Source organism: Zerene cesonia, chromosome 6 (assembly GCF_012273895.1).
Source record: "Zerene cesonia ecotype Mississippi chromosome 6, Zerene_cesonia_1.1, whole genome shotgun sequence".
NCBI lineage: Eukaryota > Metazoa > Arthropoda > Insecta > Lepidoptera > Pieridae > Zerene > Zerene cesonia.
The window spans coordinates 2670331-2689108 of NC_052107.1; the positions used below are offsets into that span (position 1 = coordinate 2670331).

The 18778-nt window shown below is 30.9% G+C and overlaps 4 protein-coding genes across 4 annotated transcripts in view; 3 read left to right on the top strand and 1 right to left on the bottom strand.

Annotated features, from left to right (window-relative positions):
- The window catches only part of LOC119840354 (protein Lilipod), a 19624-nt gene extending 15869 nt beyond the window's left edge, over window positions 1-3755 (top strand). Inside the window, exon 10 of the mRNA XM_038366935.1 lies at window positions 3477-3755. Coding sequence (XP_038222863.1) covers window positions 3477-3624 — 148 coding nt within the window. The 3' untranslated portion in view covers window positions 3625-3755. The remainder of the gene's footprint in view (window positions 1-3476) is intronic.
- Window positions 3756-4194: 439 nt separating this feature from the next.
- LOC119840402 (ribonuclease P protein subunit p30) lies at window positions 4195-5094 on the bottom strand. Its single transcript, XM_038366998.1, has one exon. It carries the CDS (start codon window positions 4975-4977, stop codon window positions 4195-4197), a length of 783 nt encoding a protein of 260 aa, XP_038222926.1. The 5' UTR covers window positions 4978-5094.
- A 283-nt stretch (window positions 5095-5377) lies between these two features.
- On the top strand, window positions 5378-7231 carry LOC119840580 (putative malate dehydrogenase 1B; the record flags this gene model as incomplete). The annotated part of the gene is made up of 4 exons (XM_038367268.1): window positions 5378-5518; window positions 5620-6173; window positions 6261-6778; window positions 6996-7231. Coding segments are annotated over 4 exons (1449 nt in total), but the record flags the coding sequence as incomplete, so codon positions are not given.
- Window positions 7232-7434: 203 nt separating this feature from the next.
- LOC119840581 overlaps window positions 7435-18778 on the top strand; it is a 108813-nt gene continuing 97469 nt past the window's right edge. Inside the window, exon 1 of the mRNA XM_038367269.1 lies at window positions 7435-7821. Coding sequence (XP_038223197.1) covers window positions 7716-7821 — 106 coding nt within the window. The 5' untranslated portion in view covers window positions 7435-7715. The remainder of the gene's footprint in view (window positions 7822-18778) is intronic.

Here is an 18778-nt window from a genome sequence, read left to right on the forward strand (position 1 = left end):
ATTAGTTTTTTGCTTTGGGTAATCTTTTAGTAAGTAGGTGCAACACTGCGTTCAACTTCGTGTAAACCTTTTGCCGTCTATCATCTCCGTTTGTTTACCCTGTTATTCTCCGCGCTCTATATCCTACATATAGACTTAATGTAAGGCATATGGAATATGTAGGGAAATGCCTTCTTGCCTGATTGCACATTCTTTTTTCACCAAAATGTCCAGATATGCATCTGCCATTGGCCATGGAAAGCCCCTATAAACCAATACCCGCCCCAGGAATCAGCCAGGATTGTGGGTTTTAAATTACTAAAAAGTTACTTATTGAAAACTCACTTTTTTAATTACGATATCGCTGCCTTGGAACGCCTTACGGTCAGATCGAGGACATATAACGGTGATTCATAAATTGTTAAGTGAATTTGTGATAGGTAGGAGTTAACGTTTCATGATTGACCGTTAAAATGTCCGATTAAATAATATAATAAAATACTGCGTTTCAGATTTCTAAGTCTGGATTAAAATCAAAGAGAGTATTAGATTGGATATTTGGGTGAAAACTCGTGCGGTTTCGTTCCATATTACATCTAACTTGTATGTGTGACAGTGTGGAATTTAACATGTTTCCTAGGAATGGGGAAAAATTACATATTTCCTAATTGCCTTCATGTTCTCGATATCTTATATATAGGTCGGTGGGAATGATAAACTATTTTTGATGGAGGCTTTCTTTTCGTGATAAATTGTCTTTGGTAGCCATATTTTTAATAGACTTTTAAAATAATCTATGGTTACTTTAATTTTGGTTGTGATGTAGTAGGTCTATCTTTTCTTATATTTTTAGGGTTCTTTCACCAAGTAGGCCTAAATACAGATTTTTTTTTGTATGGAATTTAATTGAATATAATACTTGGTTGTGAAATTATTTTCATTTTTCTTAAGGTGAATATACAAAGAGTTTTGACTGTATGTGTTTCATGTATGAAATTTATGAATTCAATGTGTATTCTCTTGATGTTGATATCTATGGTGTCCTTGTGAGATCTTAGAAAACCGCACGAGTTATTTAGAATTAAATGATTAAAAAATACCTTACAATATGATATTAAACAAATTTAAAACGCCATAATATTGTGTTTTGTTAACTTTAATGAGTAAGAAGTATCTTCTATTGTACCGATTGTATTTTTAGAATACATTAGTTTATAAAATATGAAACAAATTATTATTGTTAATAATTTGTAGATTTTAACTGCCTATAAATAATCTGCATTTATTCCATATGAAATTATTTGTATATCAAATTTAATTTTATGTTTAGATTTTATGTAAATTTGTGGTTTTTGTGGAAATATGCGAGCATTTTACTGTTCTTTTATAACCAATGAGACTGAATTCGTTAACTAGATAAAATTAATAACGTGAGATTATTTATTTGCTGTGTCTAGTTTTGTGAGTGTTTGGATGTTTGTTTATTTCGAATTGGATATTAAGATGCCATGATAGTGTTCACCATAATATGAATATAAAAAAATATGTTTTAAAAATAATGATTAATACTTATAAAAGACCTTCTTAAGACTGCTACGTTATAATTTCATAATTTTCATTGCGTTGCTAACAATAATTATTATTAATACATTAATTTTCATACTTCATTTTATTAAAAAATTATTTTAATGAGCAGCTATTTTATAATTGAGCAGGTATGATAATCTTAACATTTGACAATCGATATATTATAATAGTCTAAGCTCTTCAATGCTTTAAATTGAAATTTATGCATAAAACAATTAAGAATGTTTAAAAACTAGAGGCTTAGTTATATTTTCTAGTCGTAGTGGATCTCTTGATATCATTGACACGTTGATGGATCATTGTACTAAACGCATCCCCATTGGCACTAACGTAAGGCTATGAAAATGTTACATGTATTGTGAATAGTAAAAAGAACCGTGTAGGACTTATGTAATGCGTTTCTCAATATAAAAAAGGACCATATAAAATAAACCATATCACAGTCCTACATTGTGTTACTTTTAACTTTAGAAATTATTGTCGAATCTCCATCTATTGAATAAAACAAAAACATGACCTTATAAGCACATTAAACATACTTTTTTATATAATATGTGACATTCTTAAGTTTGAAATAAGTTCGGAATATAATTTTGTACCATTCTGTTTGTTGCAATCTCAATTTATCCTATAGGCTTTATGGAAAATAGATATCCCGCACGGTTGAATAAAATATTTGTCTAAATGTACACATTTTACTTAGTGTATTTGATTAGTAAATTGCAGATAAAACTAAAATAAATTAAGTATAGTAGCGGTGATGGATTATAATGCTTAATAGTTTTGACTTGTCATATCTAAAAATACCTGATTTATTTTCCATTTGTTCCTAAAGTACGTCAAAAATAAATGAATAAAAAATAATAGTAGCACTAGAAAATTACTATGTTCAAATAATTATTAATACAATATCGAATGTTATATTACAGATAAGAAATATGTTAAAAAATGTATATGTAAAAGTGGTGCTAGTTTAATAGCGAGTACGTAAATAAAAATAGTAAAACCACTATAGAATAAACGAATTTAGTATTGTAGGGGTCGCTCGTGTGTGGATTCTCAAAATGTGTAGTAATTGAAATGGTGTGTGATTTTATACCTTTGTATTATCCTGTACCAAATGTTGAGATTGCATTTGAAAAATATATCATTAAATAAATTACATGTTGCTTTTATTTACACCCCTAATAGAGAGTCATCTGCCTCGTTGCTTACTTTTCATTCATCTTCATGTTTCATCACAAGGTTTGTTACCTATCTATCATCTTTAACAATTAACATTCGTAATAGTAAAGCAGTTTATATATAAAGAAATTGAAGCGTGCCTTTGTATTCACGATATAGTGTCCTAAAATCTTCATATTTTGGAATATTGATAAAAAATCCAGTTCATCCGTTATAATTTATTAAAATATTCAGTCTCGTTAGGTCAAAGTGAATATTGTTAAATAATAGAACAGACATAAAACGTGTTGGAAATATATTAGAATATCCATCCTCCTCATTTAAAGTAAATAATTAAAATAATTGATCTTCTTGGATTCATTTTAGCATGAGGTACATCTTAGTCTTGAGAAGCTGCGCAGCGATGCGTACAAAGTTCAGAGTCGCCAAAAACATTGAAAATGATCCACACAGAAAAGCTAAAAAATGGCACTTGAATAATAAAATTAGATTCTATAAGGGGATGGAACTGATGGATGGATGGATGGATATTACAGCAAAACTTTCTACTTAATATGTGAATCAGACGTATTGAAACTGATATATCTGTTTATTATTCTTCTCTTGTTCATTAAACCGGAAAGTATATAAAATAATACATAATAACAATATCTCTTCCAAAATGGATGCACAGTTGATCTTATCACACGTCTCACATAATTGATTATGTTTATTTGTTTGTTTAGATTGAAATGGATCCCAGATCTCTTCACAGTACCTGATGACGCACCACAGAACATCTCAAGGAGTTCCAGAATGTCTATGGATAGATCAGTTATTGTTGACAAGACTGAATTAAATCAAAATATACTAGATAAAGAGAAATCTGACTAGTTTTATATAAGTACAAAACTTTTTAAAATATTAAATAATAATAAAGATATGTTATCTCAATTTATGTTGTGGTGAAGTTGTATTTATTTATTGTTATGAATTATTAAATGCCTATATTCGTAAAGTTCCTATGTTCTGCATTTTTATTTTCAAATTTTCAAATCCATGAATTCTTAATCAGGTTACAGAATTAATCTGACAAACCAACCATACAAGAATTGACACTTGAATTTTTGTATGTATTTGATTGATTTTAAATAAGCAGTGATTATATAAATATACAATCCTATCCTTATCCCTTTACCCTCAAAAGTGGGAAGCCCATTTGCAGAGACATTGCTCAAGAACATAGCTCTGCAAATGTTCATGGGCAGTGGTGACCACTCACCTTCAACTACTCAAAAAAAAATCCTACCTATTGAATATTTCTTATATAACCTTTCACTTAATCCATAGATACTGGCTGGCTGTTGAAACAATTATAAACATCAGGAAGTATGTCATTACATTACTTAAAATTCCCACTTTATTTAAACTAAATAATGAATACATATAAATAAAAGTCCTTAATCATTCCTCCATTTTTTTATTATCATCCAAAACTTTAACCTCTAAGTAATATTTACCTAATTTCCTTCCACGAGATTTAAGGATAAGTTTCCGAGCATTATTCCTAATTACCTCTAAACTTTCATTAGTGTTAAGTCCGAAAATAAATCCAAGATTTATGACATCATGCACACTTCTTATTTGTAAATGGTTTTCCGCACAACTAGTGAGTACAATATTCTTTGATCTTCCAACAGCATGATAGTTATGTGCAGTACTTATTATATTTTTTCGTGCTGTTGAATCTTTTATCGCTGGAGAATACATCAACTCGAAAAACATACCGCGTTCTGTTGCTTGTTTATAAAGTTTACGACTCACTTTGAATGGTATTCTACCTTCTGGGTCAAAGGATATGATGTCTGCATCTAAAGTACTGCATGCATACTGAAATGCCTGGAGTGTTTTAGGCACAACTGCTACTATGTCGTATCTTTTCAAATTTTCTGACTGGTTCAATTTGATAGCAACACTCGATTCAGAAAACGATATCGTTATCCTTTGTAATATATGCAGGTTTTGTGTACTTGAATCTTTAGGTATATCTATCGGTGGAGGAAAACAATCTTTCTTCTCTTTAGGGTCGCCTTTCTTTTTTTTCTTTTTTGGTTCCTCATCACAATCATCAAAGCAGGTGTTGATTGCGATCGTATTGAAACCTAGTCTTTCAAATAGGTAAAGTTTACTTAAATCATATTCTTTATCTACCGATAGATCACAAAAGCCCCAATCGTTTGCTGTCATTTTAATAAAATAGTTTTGTAATTAATTATTGTTTGTCCATCAATATATTTATATTACAGAAAACGTCAAATCCATGTGATATTTTGTGACAAGTGATGAATGGATGGTTTACTGTTTAACAACCAGTGTCACAATTATGTCAATATGGTATGACAGTTACATACTCGTTCAAAAATGACTCGGTGCTAAAGATGTCACAGGACAACAATCGATTACAAAATCGATTCGATTTCGAAAGATGAAAGATATATAAAAACTTTTTGAAATTCCACAAAATGGATGTAACGAAAAAAGCTACGATATAACGTCAATAAAATATAGCCTACTCACTACTGCGGTAAAACTGTTACATAATAAAAATATATTTAACTTATGTGTACATAATACTATTATAATTAAAAATATGGTGGCTAGAATTGTTATTGCAGGTGAATCACAATGTGATATATTTGCCCAAATTTGCTTAATAGCAAATTTTTTGTCTCAAAATCTTCCCAGTTTTTGTTACGAGAGAATTGAAAAACCTGTGTTGGAATGGAAGGTGAAAAAATGCTTTACTTGCAATAAATTTTTTAATCTATATATAATATATTTTTAATTAAGTACTTCACACAATATCTTATGTCCCATTGTGTCTTTTAGGCATGGCTCTGTAAAATTAACCAAAAAAACAAATGGCACCATACTGGATCTCCACTAGTGTGGAAAGAATTATTAACAACAGGAAGCAAACCATTATATATTGGGGGAGCACCTGAATTTATGGATTATTGCCATTCTTATTATGATTTAGATGTGTTTATGACATCTGATACATACGAAAACTTGGTATCAAATTACAGACAATATTACAAAAGAATAAAACAAGAAATTAAAACCAAATCTAAGAACGAAATTGAATACGATCTAGGAGAACCGAATAAAAATTCATTTGCCATATGTATAACGGGTGCTGGAAATCCAATTGCTATGCATTTAATTTCTGGTCTACTTGAAACAACATTCGATGATAAAAGTATTAGTAAAATTTATATCTACGACAACAAATGTTTACCTTCATTTATGGAGTTAGTTGAACGTGAATGTAGTTATATTGGCACAAATTATCCACCCAGAGTAGTGAAATATGTTGATAAAATTGGGGTAGCTCTTACAAACACTGACGTTCTTATTGTTTTAGATCATGTCCCATTAAGGTAGGAAAATATGAAATAAGTACCGTACGCTGGTTTTACATTTGTATTATATTTGTTTATTAATCTAACAATGGTACAAAATTGTAGTGATACAATGTCAATAGGAGGATGGCTACACGAGAATAAAAAAATAATGGAGAAAATTGCATTAATGATAAACGCTTCAGCCTCACAGACAATGAACGTTATACTTCCTAATTTAGGACCTGCTTGTTTCAATGCAACAATTTTATCACAATCAATAACACATATCAGTAAACACCATATCGTCGTTGTTACATCTGATTTAGGTATGGAAGCAGCACCTATAATTGCAAAGATAGCTAAAGTGCCTATGAGAAATATGTTTTGTCCTCCGGTTTGGGGATTTGTGGGGATCAATCATTTAATAGATGTTAATAATACAGTTCATAAATATAATGGATTTGATCCCTATAGCAGATATACAAAAGTCCGAAATTCGAGCTTATGCATTGGGACAATAACTCCTGAGATGAGAACACTAGAATATCTTTTGTATTTTGATCAATCATTATGGAACAGACTTGCTGAAGAAAAGGTAAAACCTAAATATTGGTTGTTAGCAATAAACTTTATTGGAAATTGTAACACAAATTATTTTTAGGCGAAAGGTTCAGAAATACAGACCTTTTTAAACAAAAGTACAGCTGTTATCGACTTGCTCAAAATAGGGCTTTTTGACAGTAATCCTCACGATGTTATAGTTAATATTGGAATTCGCTGTGACGGTATTTTTTAAGTATTTCAATATTATGTATTTTAAATATTTATAGTATGTTGAAATATTGAATCTTCTTTAAGGGTCATTTGGATTACATTTTGACGGATATTTTTCTCAACCATGCCACTATGTAAATGGTAAATGGAAACCAGCAAAACAATATGTCCTACCCAAAGACCATCAAGTAAATATCAAATATCTAGAGGATATAGCTAAGTTATGTATGAAGTTGCAAAAAAATGACTTACCCCCAATTATTCCACGAAAGATATGCGTATGTAAACCAAAATATTTCAGAAAGAAGAAAGTTTGGTAAAATTTATGTTATAGAATATATAATAAATTCACATAAACAGGTAACAAAATTGATATGACATAATTAATATTATTAATGTTAAATGTATAAATCAATATATATTCGAACACGTTCACAATTACTCGATTAATATTATATCGAATGGTATCGATTCTCCTGTTTCTAAACAGAACCAGTAAACAGAATATTACAACACTAGTACTAGATGGAACGTTGCCGTCGATTGTCGAGTAGATAGTGTGCTTACATTTATGTTTTGAAGAGAGATGTTATGACGAGTCTTTGTTTCCGAAAAAGTACTGTTTTTTTTAAAGTTACAAGTCAAATAATGTGAATAATCGCGTACATTAATATTACGCGATTGCACCTCAATGCATTTTTCCAAAGTATGATCGTGCCAATAGGAGTTAGAATAATACTTAGGTGTTCATATTGGTTAAGTTCTGTGAATCTTGTGCCAATAATGAGATAGTGGAGTGTCGTGATGTGGTTGTGGAACATGTGGGGAGTGGTGTGGATCGTCGAGGTTCTGGCGCTCGTCGTGGGGGTTGACTCGACGCCTTTGGAGCCAGGGCTGCCGTCGTCTCGAGGTGAGACAAGGCCTTGCCACCTACACAATCGAAAGCTTGCTTGCCCAATAAACTGCATGCGCTACATTTTTAAATGCTTTTTTAACTTGGCCACCAAAAACTATTGTTATTGTTTCAAATAAAATAATATTTTTAACTTTTGTTGTTTCTTTTACTTTCTATAATCTTTTATTTATATTATATAAATTTGTAATTTATTATGACATTTCATGTTGTCTTAACTCTTAAATATTTTTTATTATAATTTAAAGTGAAGTGCAGTTTTATTCTGAAATATAATTGAATTGAATTTTTTTACATATCAGTTATTCTACAGTATCAAATTAATAAATGTTGAACTGTGGAGGTTCCATGGTCTTTGTCTCAATCCAAAATAGCAAAGGTTTTAATTATTTGTAAGCATTAAGAAAAATTATATTGATTTTTTAAATTTTAGTAACTTTAAGTACATTATTTAATAAACCGCTGCTTCAAATCTTGAGGCGAAAAATTAATTGTGGTGGATTATGTCTTAAAACAGTCTAGCAGAAGGTAAGAATGAAATTAAATATCATATAAATCTAATTAAAAAATGCCTACCAAAATACAAAAGTTGTTCTAAGATTAAGATTAAAATATAAAAATATTTTTTTTTATACATATTTTTGCCTTATATTGTTTATAAGCTTAGCCAAATAAAAAGCCTAGACTATTCACTAAGAAGAACTACAAGCTATCTCTTTTCTGAATGTGATCTAAGATTCAATTATCAAATTTTATGTGAATGTTAGCGTCTTGATAAGAAATGCCTTTCAATCTTGATAAGAAATGTATATATAGAGATAAATAGATAGTTCATATAAAATCTTTGACACCAGTTCAGAAAGCAACTTAAAGAGGGCAGCTGGCAAAAAGTTCTGTAATTGCTCTTCTCAAATTATATGTATTTTACGTTATAATTATTCAGCCCATATATGTTCTCACTACAGGTCCTCTATGTTAAACAATAATTTATTTTCTCATTTAATAATATCAATGATTAGATGTCAAAGACTTGACCAGTGGTGAACCAGTGGTTCTTAAACTACAACATTCCATTACATTTATTCATAAATGCCAGAGTAGACTCACTGAAGTAATACATTTTTAACACTTAACAAAACTGTTTTAAAACCACTTAAGTCTTAAATTGTTTGCAATTTTATTATGTTGATAGTACTGTTATATTTGTTAAAACTTCTATTGTCAATTATGTAAAATATATCACACTTTTTTAAAAGTATTAATTGAAGAGTGTGGAAAAACAAAGCAAAGTTACTTACTTAACTTTAAAGCAAAAAATATGATAACTTTATAGTTCTTTGATATGAACTGCGAGTATTGAGAAGCTAATAATAATCTTAAATATATGAAGGTTAAAAAGATAATTTAATCAAATTATACACCTTTTCTACAAAAACTGACACGGAGTTCCTAGGAAGGAACTTTCTACTCTACAATCTAAAATGGGACCAAATGACAAAAATTTCCTAACAAACTCAATCAATCAAATAAAAACCAACAGAGTTATCAAGGAACAAATAATAAAAGCAACCAAATTAAAAACCTCCTTTGTTGTCAATGAAAAATAAGTATTATCTCTTTGGCCGGGCTGAAGTTGGGCATGTTAACATAAAATAACGATTCTACCATGACTGAACTATAGACATAAGAAACCAACATACATTAGCAAGATGACAGTAGTGCCAACTTGATAAATCATAAAGATAATATACTTTATAAAAAAAATTATTGAATAAAAAAATGAAGAGGTTCATTTATGTATGCAAAATATAATATGCATATTGTTATTTTTACTCCCATAATTACTTAATGGTAAAATTCCACTGAAGATAATGTTTAGCCAGTAATTTTATTTTCGTCTAATAAACAATTTTTTTCTTTGGAAGTAAGTTGCCTTTTAAGGTAGAATAGAAAAATCGTGTTTTTAAAAGTTATCGGGTGTAGATTATTTGCAATGTGTGCTTACGTATATGCAAACAGTATAAAGTTTTTCTCGCTAATGAATATTAATGACGGAATAGTAATATGTACCTCGAGGATGCTTTAAAATGCTTTAAATTTCTTGTTATTATTTTTCTATATTTTGTAGTGTATGCTCTGATTTATGACTTTATTCCACTAAAATTTCATTCCTTAGAGAGAGAGAGAGATAAAAAGATGGAGAAATGTTGACTGCTCTAAAGTACATTTATTTTTTATTCATCAGATAAAAGAAATAAAGTCTGTATGAAATGACGGATGACCAAGCTTAGTTACAAGCTCAGCGTCAAATCCCTACAAATTGCTTCTAGAAACGATAATCTGACAGCTATCGAAGGTTAAGCCCAAGTAGGGAGCTGGAAGGAATCTATCCCGAACGAATTAGTTCACAACGCATTCTAGAATGTTCCATTATATTTTAATCAATCACGTTTAACAACAAAGATTTTATTTTTTTGGGAAACTATTTTCTTTTAGGAATACAATTCATAGGATCACCCTCATGTACATGACTACCAGTTTACCTTTTTATACCTTAATACACGTAATAGATGTAATTGTACTTATGTGGATGTACAATGTCGGATTATTTACGAGTTTCCCAACGTAAGTAAAGCGCTTACAGGCTTCAGTATACTCAAGTGGCAACCGTCTATGAAATTATTTATATTCTCATCTCATGTCGCATGTCACTAGGAAGACATGTTCCGCCGCTCGTGGTTGTTAATGAATGTTACATAAGCACAGTCTCACGTCCAAACTTACATGGAAAGGAGCTCAGATAGTTTGTAAATTAATCTCTTTGATACGTCAACTAAAGGGAATTAGCTGGTTTCGCGTCACGTGTGGAAGATAATTTGTTGGATGTTGTTCTTAGTTCATTTAACTTTATCGTGTTTCGTATATATTATGTTGGGCAATTATGTCTGAGATGATACTTTTTACATAACTATATTAAGGCGATGGACTTGCTTTGTTTGGTCGTTTAAATGAAAATTTATCGTATTGTTTAGGTAAAGAGAAGTGTTTAATTATGTTCATCATTTTTTGGCTTGTGGTGGTCCAACTACGATATAGATGACTTAGCAAGCATTGTAGCGCATCATTTGGCTTATTAAGGCTCAGGTTGATGATCGCAGAATACATCAATTGCATAAAGAGCGGGTGTTACGTCCGGCTAACGGGACAGTGGCGCGAGCTAGGCTGCTAGGACTTACCCACTTGGATACCGCAGACGCCCGACCGAGATTGATAACACGTTACAGCTACGTTGACCGGTCATTTGCATCTGCCAAATTTAATGTCTACCTATTGTGTTGATTATCCAGTTTAACAGATGCGACTACAGGAGTTAGATTAGTAAGCTACAACGTACGATGTTATGAGTCTACCTGACTTATCAATTTTTGTTATTATAGGAAAACTCTAATTACGTAACACATTTCATATTCTGCTCAAAATATATAGTGTATACGTTACCTAAAAACTATGCAAGAAGTCGATAAAATAGAAATTAGATGATCAAAACTTCACTATTAATGTGAGCGCAAGGTTCGCGTGGTCGTGAACGAGACCGTGACTGATAGACACAATGCTCCTGGCGGATGCAATATCGCTGAGCTTTTTAATACCAGCCTGTTCGAGCTGTACGTCGATTGCATTTATTATGAAGTCCCCTGAGCGTTACGTGTTTCCATGTAATTGAATCATATTCACCGTGTGAGGAAAGCACGGAGCGCGATTCCTGTTTTCTATACCTACGTGCATCGAACTTCGCAAGGGCAATGACGATAGTGTGAAATGTGAACGCCTTCGTGTTCAAGGCTAATGAGAATTTATCCATTATTTAACATTATGCAATGAATTGAAATAAAAGACATAGATAACAGTTTATTATTCATGGCAGCACTTATATCTAAACGTTTACGACGAATGAGGAAACTTCCGAGTTTTACCTTGATTGCCAATAAAGTTTTATAGACATTGCAAGTGTCGCATATAAGTTAAGGTCATAGAAATTATAAAGGTTACTCCTTGTGTGGCACATAAGTATATATTTTTTAATATTTATTTTTCTCTTAGTAGGTTAACATTCCTACCGATCTATGCTGGACAGGGCAACTAACGATAATTTGTATAGCTATTCTATTGACATATTCATATACTTTAAAAAAACACAACCACAAATACGAGTTCATGCTTCATATCCATTATTGATACAATTATATAAAAAAAACACGTAGCAATTTTTCAATTGCTGTTCATGAGAGCGTCAAAGCGTTTAAGACAACTCACATCGCTTAATATTTTCAAAAAGAAATAAGTAACCTGTTCGATGTGGCAATTCTTTTGTTCCTAGAATAACGAGCTTCACAAAGCTCCGCTCGACTGAACAGGGTATTAAGGGTACATACACTAAGAACGCTATTTCACGAAACAGAATTATGTCCACATGTGTTCTGTAGATAGAGAAAGCTTTGAGAATTTGAACACTTGCATTTTCTTTTAAATTTGATAAAATTTTATCTTATGAGGGATTTACTAAAATATTTTGTTCAATAAATTTATTTGTACTAAAAAATTCAAAGATTGCTTGTTAAAAAATCATCAGAATAAGATAGCAATGAAAATTGAAAATTGTATATATTCAATTTTCATTGTTTGTTAAATGTGCTACTTAAGTGTATGCAAGGACACAACAATCTGATTTGAAAAATCCTCTAATTTTATTGTTACTGCGCGTTAAGCCCAAATGGATAATCTTGATAGGTGTGTGAAGGAATATAATGATATTACAAAACAATTATCAATGATGGGAAAGTTACGACATGGCGTTTGTATCGGCCTCGAGATCACAAGACATTGTGTAACTTCGTCGCAGGTATAGCAAATATCGAAGAATTATATACAGGTATAAAATTGCACACGGGTGTTTGTATCTTCTTCACGAATGGCCCAGAATTTAACGGAAATTAAAGTGGAGATGAACAAAGGTATTCCAACCGACATGTTTAGAATGACGGTCATGTAGACAACCCATATTTTTTGCCAAATAGAAATACGGCATTGAACGTTTTGGGCTTATTCACAATAGAACTCGCGTAAGTTTTTACATAGGGTTTTTGTATTAACAATGCAGATGTTCTATTCGGAAATGGACAAGTATGGATAGAATGTAACAATACGCATAGATAGGTACGGTTAATTTTAGTTTCTGTTGACAATTCGAAGCCATCTGCCTGATGGTTTATTTTTCTTTCCGTTATATCATTTGTAAATTTTAGCAGCACTATATTTATGTCAAAAATATAGCTGCGTAAGGTTTGCTTAAAACAAATTGCTCTGGGATATGTCGATAAAAATTGAAGTTTCATTAACGTATATTCGTTTTTAGCACTAAAACAGTGTTGCACATTGTCCCAACGTATAAGTTACGCTGCCGACTGGTTTCTTGATGACCTTTAGCAATTATGGTCACCATTTAACGGTTGCTTGCTAGGAATAACCGTCGCTGTCTAATCTACTGCATATCTTTGATAAATTGTTATTTATCTTTGAAGTAAGATTCTATTAACTGACCTTCACAGTAAAGTTCACACGAAACGTTAATTGTTTTTAATTATTTAACGGTAGGAACACGTGAGATTTATCTTGTTAGTAATGAAATGGTTTAGGATGATGTTCTTATATTAAACAGTATGAACAGTATGTTAATTGAAATTTGAAAGTAATTGAAGTGAAGCTGGTGTAGAGATACTTTATAAGATTTAAAATTATAGTTCAACAAACAAAAATATTAACATGTTATAAAACACTGCACTTTATTGTATTTAGATACTATTGATTTTTGTAGTTTATCAAACGTAAAAGTTCCATTTTATTTCCATTCCATTCGATTCCATTTTAATCACTGTTATTATACATAGATAATAATCTAAATCAAAATTTATTGTAACTCATACTTTCAGGTTGCCTAATGCAGAAACGGATCCTGATTATAAACAGAATTGAGTAACACAAGATCGAAATCGTTCATTAAAACTATGCCTTAATCAATTTGAGCCAAACAGTTATTCCAGGGCAATAAACTTAGTGTGGGCTTCGTAGCTTGTCGAGTATGTTTATAAAAAGTAAATGTCATAATCAGCACATGATTGATAGCGCGTTGCCGTGAGAGCCGTGTATTATTGCAGTTAATAATTAGTTTACTTTGCCAAAGAGACATCGAACCTAGCTGCAGACTGAGTATCAATTTTTTTTTCTGGAATGTCCCAATCTTTTAGTGAGGGTGGAATTCTAGAATGTTCATTATCAACTAGATGAATTTAGTTATTTTCATTGATGATTTCACCACTTGCTGATATCGTTCTTAAAGGTGTTAACCATAACCACTTTTGACCTAAACTTTCATACTTTTTGTCATTTTATGGACAAAAGGTTAAAGCCAAACCGAACCTATCCAAAACCTGTGAAACCGGCTGTAAGACTAGTTTAGGTATGCCTAGTGATAGTGTTAATTTATTACTTGTATATCTAGTATGAATGTATTAATGAACTAGTGACCTACATATTAACCTCTATTCTTGCATACGTAGGGACAGACCGTGACTTTGTTTTATCCTATGCAATGATAATCATTCTTAGATTTTCTCTCTTTTTTATATACGTCGCCGTACAATTATAAAACTAGTTTGATTATAATCTTTCGGAATCTATACCCGCAAGATTGTTGTCTGTCAATAACACGCACTAAATTTTTTTATAATTGTTATGCGTTTTTATAAACAAAATATCATTATTATTCTCTGTTATTTACAAATTTGAGACGTGTGTTTGACGTCTAAAATTCTGTGTGACAAAAAATGGAAAATATGAGGAACTTTTATGTATTATAAAGCACTACATATGTATTTCTGAGCTTTATTATAATATTATGTTCAGGGGTTTGAGTCTCTGGTACCGTTCATGTTTCGATAATTTTTGAGTTGATTTCTGAGAAGGACCTTTGAGTTGAACGATTGGGTCAGCGGGGAATGACATTGAATGCGCGTTTTTCGTTCCATTTCATTCACACAAGTTTAAAGGGCTTAAAGATAGTCCCCTGCTCAACGATCTGTGAAAACTCTCTTCGCAAAAGACGATAAGTTTAACATTTGTCGAACAAATGTTAGCGGGTTGGGTTCTTATGGATTTACTTACCTATTTTTTTCACTAAATAGGTATATTACGTCTTTATAGCCTATTTTAATGAATAGGAATATTGCCTCTTTAGATTTTTCAGCCAATAAAATGGGTATTGAGCAAAATAATGAAACTTGTGAAAATAAATGAATGATGATGAATAAATATAGGGTAAATAACAATAAATGTATACAGCAGTTTACCCAGTTAAGACACAAATGACTCTATAAGGTAAATATTAAATGCTCTTTCTATAAATATGTTTACCTCTATTAGTAAATATACATAACTCGCTCACGGTAGAACACAATTATCTAGCGGTGGTACCTAATTTTAATTAGGATGTACCATAATACATTCGGTAGGCGGTTTACTATTAAATTAGGCACTGCTAGGTAGGTATAACCTCTGTCTAATTATTTCAACGTGAACTAATTAAAGTTAAGAAACTAATTTAATTTAATGGTAGGTAATATAAATTTATAGCTCCTTTATTTATCGCACAATATGTGACGAATTCTAACTTACGAGTATAACATTCAATCAAAATATAAAATTTACCTAAAGAAAAAGTAGGGGTGAGCAAATATAGCCTTATTTGAAGTATGATTTTAATAATTATTCCATATTACAGAATATTAAATAAACATGTTGGTAACTGCTTTGTCGATTTGGCTCTATATATATAATATAATATAAAAGACATAATTATTATGGATGGTAATGCATTTAATTCATTAATAATTATTCGGTATTCAACATATAATGGAACCTGGTATATCTTTGTAAATTCAATTTAATATCTTGAATATAATTAATGAAACTATACATTGAAGGTGTCAATGTATAGTTTCATTGCTTTTCACAACAAAAATGGAGTCTAATTTTAAATGTCAAAGTTATAACCGTATACATGAAGGTGATATAAAATGGGAAGGCATCATAAAATTGTTTCAACAAAGTTTCTTTGTCGGTAATAATATTTTAAGCATTAGGTCATCGGTGCGCGTGATATCCTTAATAGCCGTGTAGCGTTTTATGGTCATTGATTTTTTGCTCATTTACCTTAAATCGTTAATGCTTATACATTTTAAAAATATACACAAGTTGTATTGGTTGGATGGGTGTTTGTTACATTAAATCATTTTTGCTTTAATAATGTGCTTGTAATAATAATTGAAAATTTCGTTTGAATATTTTAGGTTTATTATGTGATTACTTTATTTGGTACGATAGTGGTAGGGTAGCAGATGGGAAGGAGTAATAAACGCTACGGATATTGTCAGTTCTCATTCCAATGGCGTAGTAATTACACAGATATCTTCAAGATTCCTCTGACAGGAATTCACACCCAAAGAATTTTAACGACCATATAATTAAATTTATGCACAATGTGTGATGTTCGTACTGAAATAGAAGCTAGCTTAATTCTAAAACTAATTATATTAAATCAATCAGGCAAATTTATAATAACAATGGATTTGTTATGTAATATTTTTCCACGAGTCATCACAATGGAAATGAGATTACAGATATTGCTAACAATCATGATGTAACAAGTATTATCAACGTCATATTGCATTGTAACGAAGACCACCTATTTGCTGGCCAGCGTGATAAGCTTATTGGATGACATTTGTGCGGTTTCGACTCGAATCGTGCTATTAGATCATTATGACGTCGAGATATTCTTTGTGCAACTGAGGGTAGGTTATGTCGGGACGTAAATTGGATTTGTTTTATATAGCTACGAAGCTAGCCTTTACTTCTGTAGTAGCATTAGGTTTATGTAACTTTCGAATGCTACATATGTAATGCAAACGTGGAATATATTTCCATTTTCGTTATATTTAAATGTGTTTTATGAACATCAAAGCTGTATTTATATAAAAGATTTGTTTATGACGGTAAAAGGAACATGTTATATTTTCGCGTAGCTTTTCTGCACAGTTCTTGCCCTGGGTTAAATAATAAAAATATTTTCTTACTTAGCACTTCGTACGAAGGTATACTTGAGTTTATCTTATTTCGTGTACTAAAATTTCCATTTAGAGCGGTTCCGGCAATTGGCAGTAAAACGTATGATTACCCGAACAAAGTTTATAACAATAATAAAATAGACGAGGTTCGTATAATGCTGTATAATGCTCATAATTTTGCGTTACGTTTACGTAGCGGTTCACAAATTGTAATATCGCTCTCCGTATCTGATAACTTGTTGAGTGCTTTATATTGAAATATTAAAATAACATAAATTTTGTTCGTATGAGTTATGAGAACGAATTCTATTTCCTGAGATGTATTACGAATACATAAGAGTCTCTCCATGAAGCATTGGGATGGTAGCTATAAAAACATGACAAAAATTACAAAGATAATTTGAAATGTTCCTTTCATAGTGCCTTCTATATTGGGACGTCCAGTATTGGCGTGGACTTGAAGAGTATTCGGTTAATTAATTTAAATTTTATTCGGATGAAGCAGTTTCAAAGGCGCATACTACGTTATAACAGCAAGGTCGGCGCATTAGAAAGGTCAATTGTTTTGATGTGCATAATTAACATATTCTGCATGTAAAAATGTTGTTTTAATTTTAATTATGTCATAAAAACTTCAATATTATCCTGATTCAGTATAATTTGATGTACATTTTAGATTTTAGAAGATTTATCTCAGCTACGACGTTCACGAATATATAATACATTCATAAAATGATAAAATTTCAAACATTTATTTAAATTACATTTTAATTGTAAGTAAATACAAATTATAATATATACATTGTTTAAGCTAAACGAGATGTTTAAAGAACGTTAGATATACTTATTTATTTTGTACCCTTATTAGGCACCACATTTTTGCATTTTGTGCTTTAAAATGGTACTAGTATGATTCATATTACTTATGGAGATATGGTATATATATATATATATATATATATACAAATAAGTAACTGCTGTGAATGCCTTTATTATTCATGTATTATCTACTTGATACCTATCCTTACTCAGTTACTAAGGCGAAATAATGTTTGTTTGTTTGTTTGTTTGTCTGATTTTCGCGTCACAACGGAGCATTTTTATTATGTGATTTGTACATGTGTTAAATGTGTAAATGGGTATAAGGAAGAAGTCAGATTTCAGTGACAATCTATATTTTATAACAAATATTATCTTACAGTAATTACTTATAGCTATGTTCTACATAATATATATCTTCATATAGGCAATGGATACTAGATAAATGCACTCATTTTCACATCCATACAACATGTAAGAGCAACAGAGGAAGGTTAAATCCAATTTCACAATTTCCGTAGACAGACGATTAAATTACTTTTCCCGTTCCACATGAATGTCGGTAATGTGCTTTTGTATTGTTTACTTTTACAGTATTTTTCGTTAATCCGTGAAGGGAGATTCGCTAACAATATCGTGCAATTGTTGTGTTCTTTTCTTTGGTTTTAGGGTGTTGTATTTTGGAAAAGGTGGTTTTAGGGGGAGTCTGCTTGTAATATGCGTTTTAAATATAAAATTTAAAGGGTTATTGTGATATATATCACATGTATGGAAAATATTCTAAGATTTAGAATGAATGAAATTTCATCTTATTTTATAATGACGCAAATTCCTAGTAGGTACGTGATCCTTGACTGCTATAGTCTATATAAGTATCATCGTCGAAACTAGGCTACCGCACTTTTTAATTCGTATGGCTTAGTATACCTCCTTTTGTGCAACTGGTCTCCTTTTTA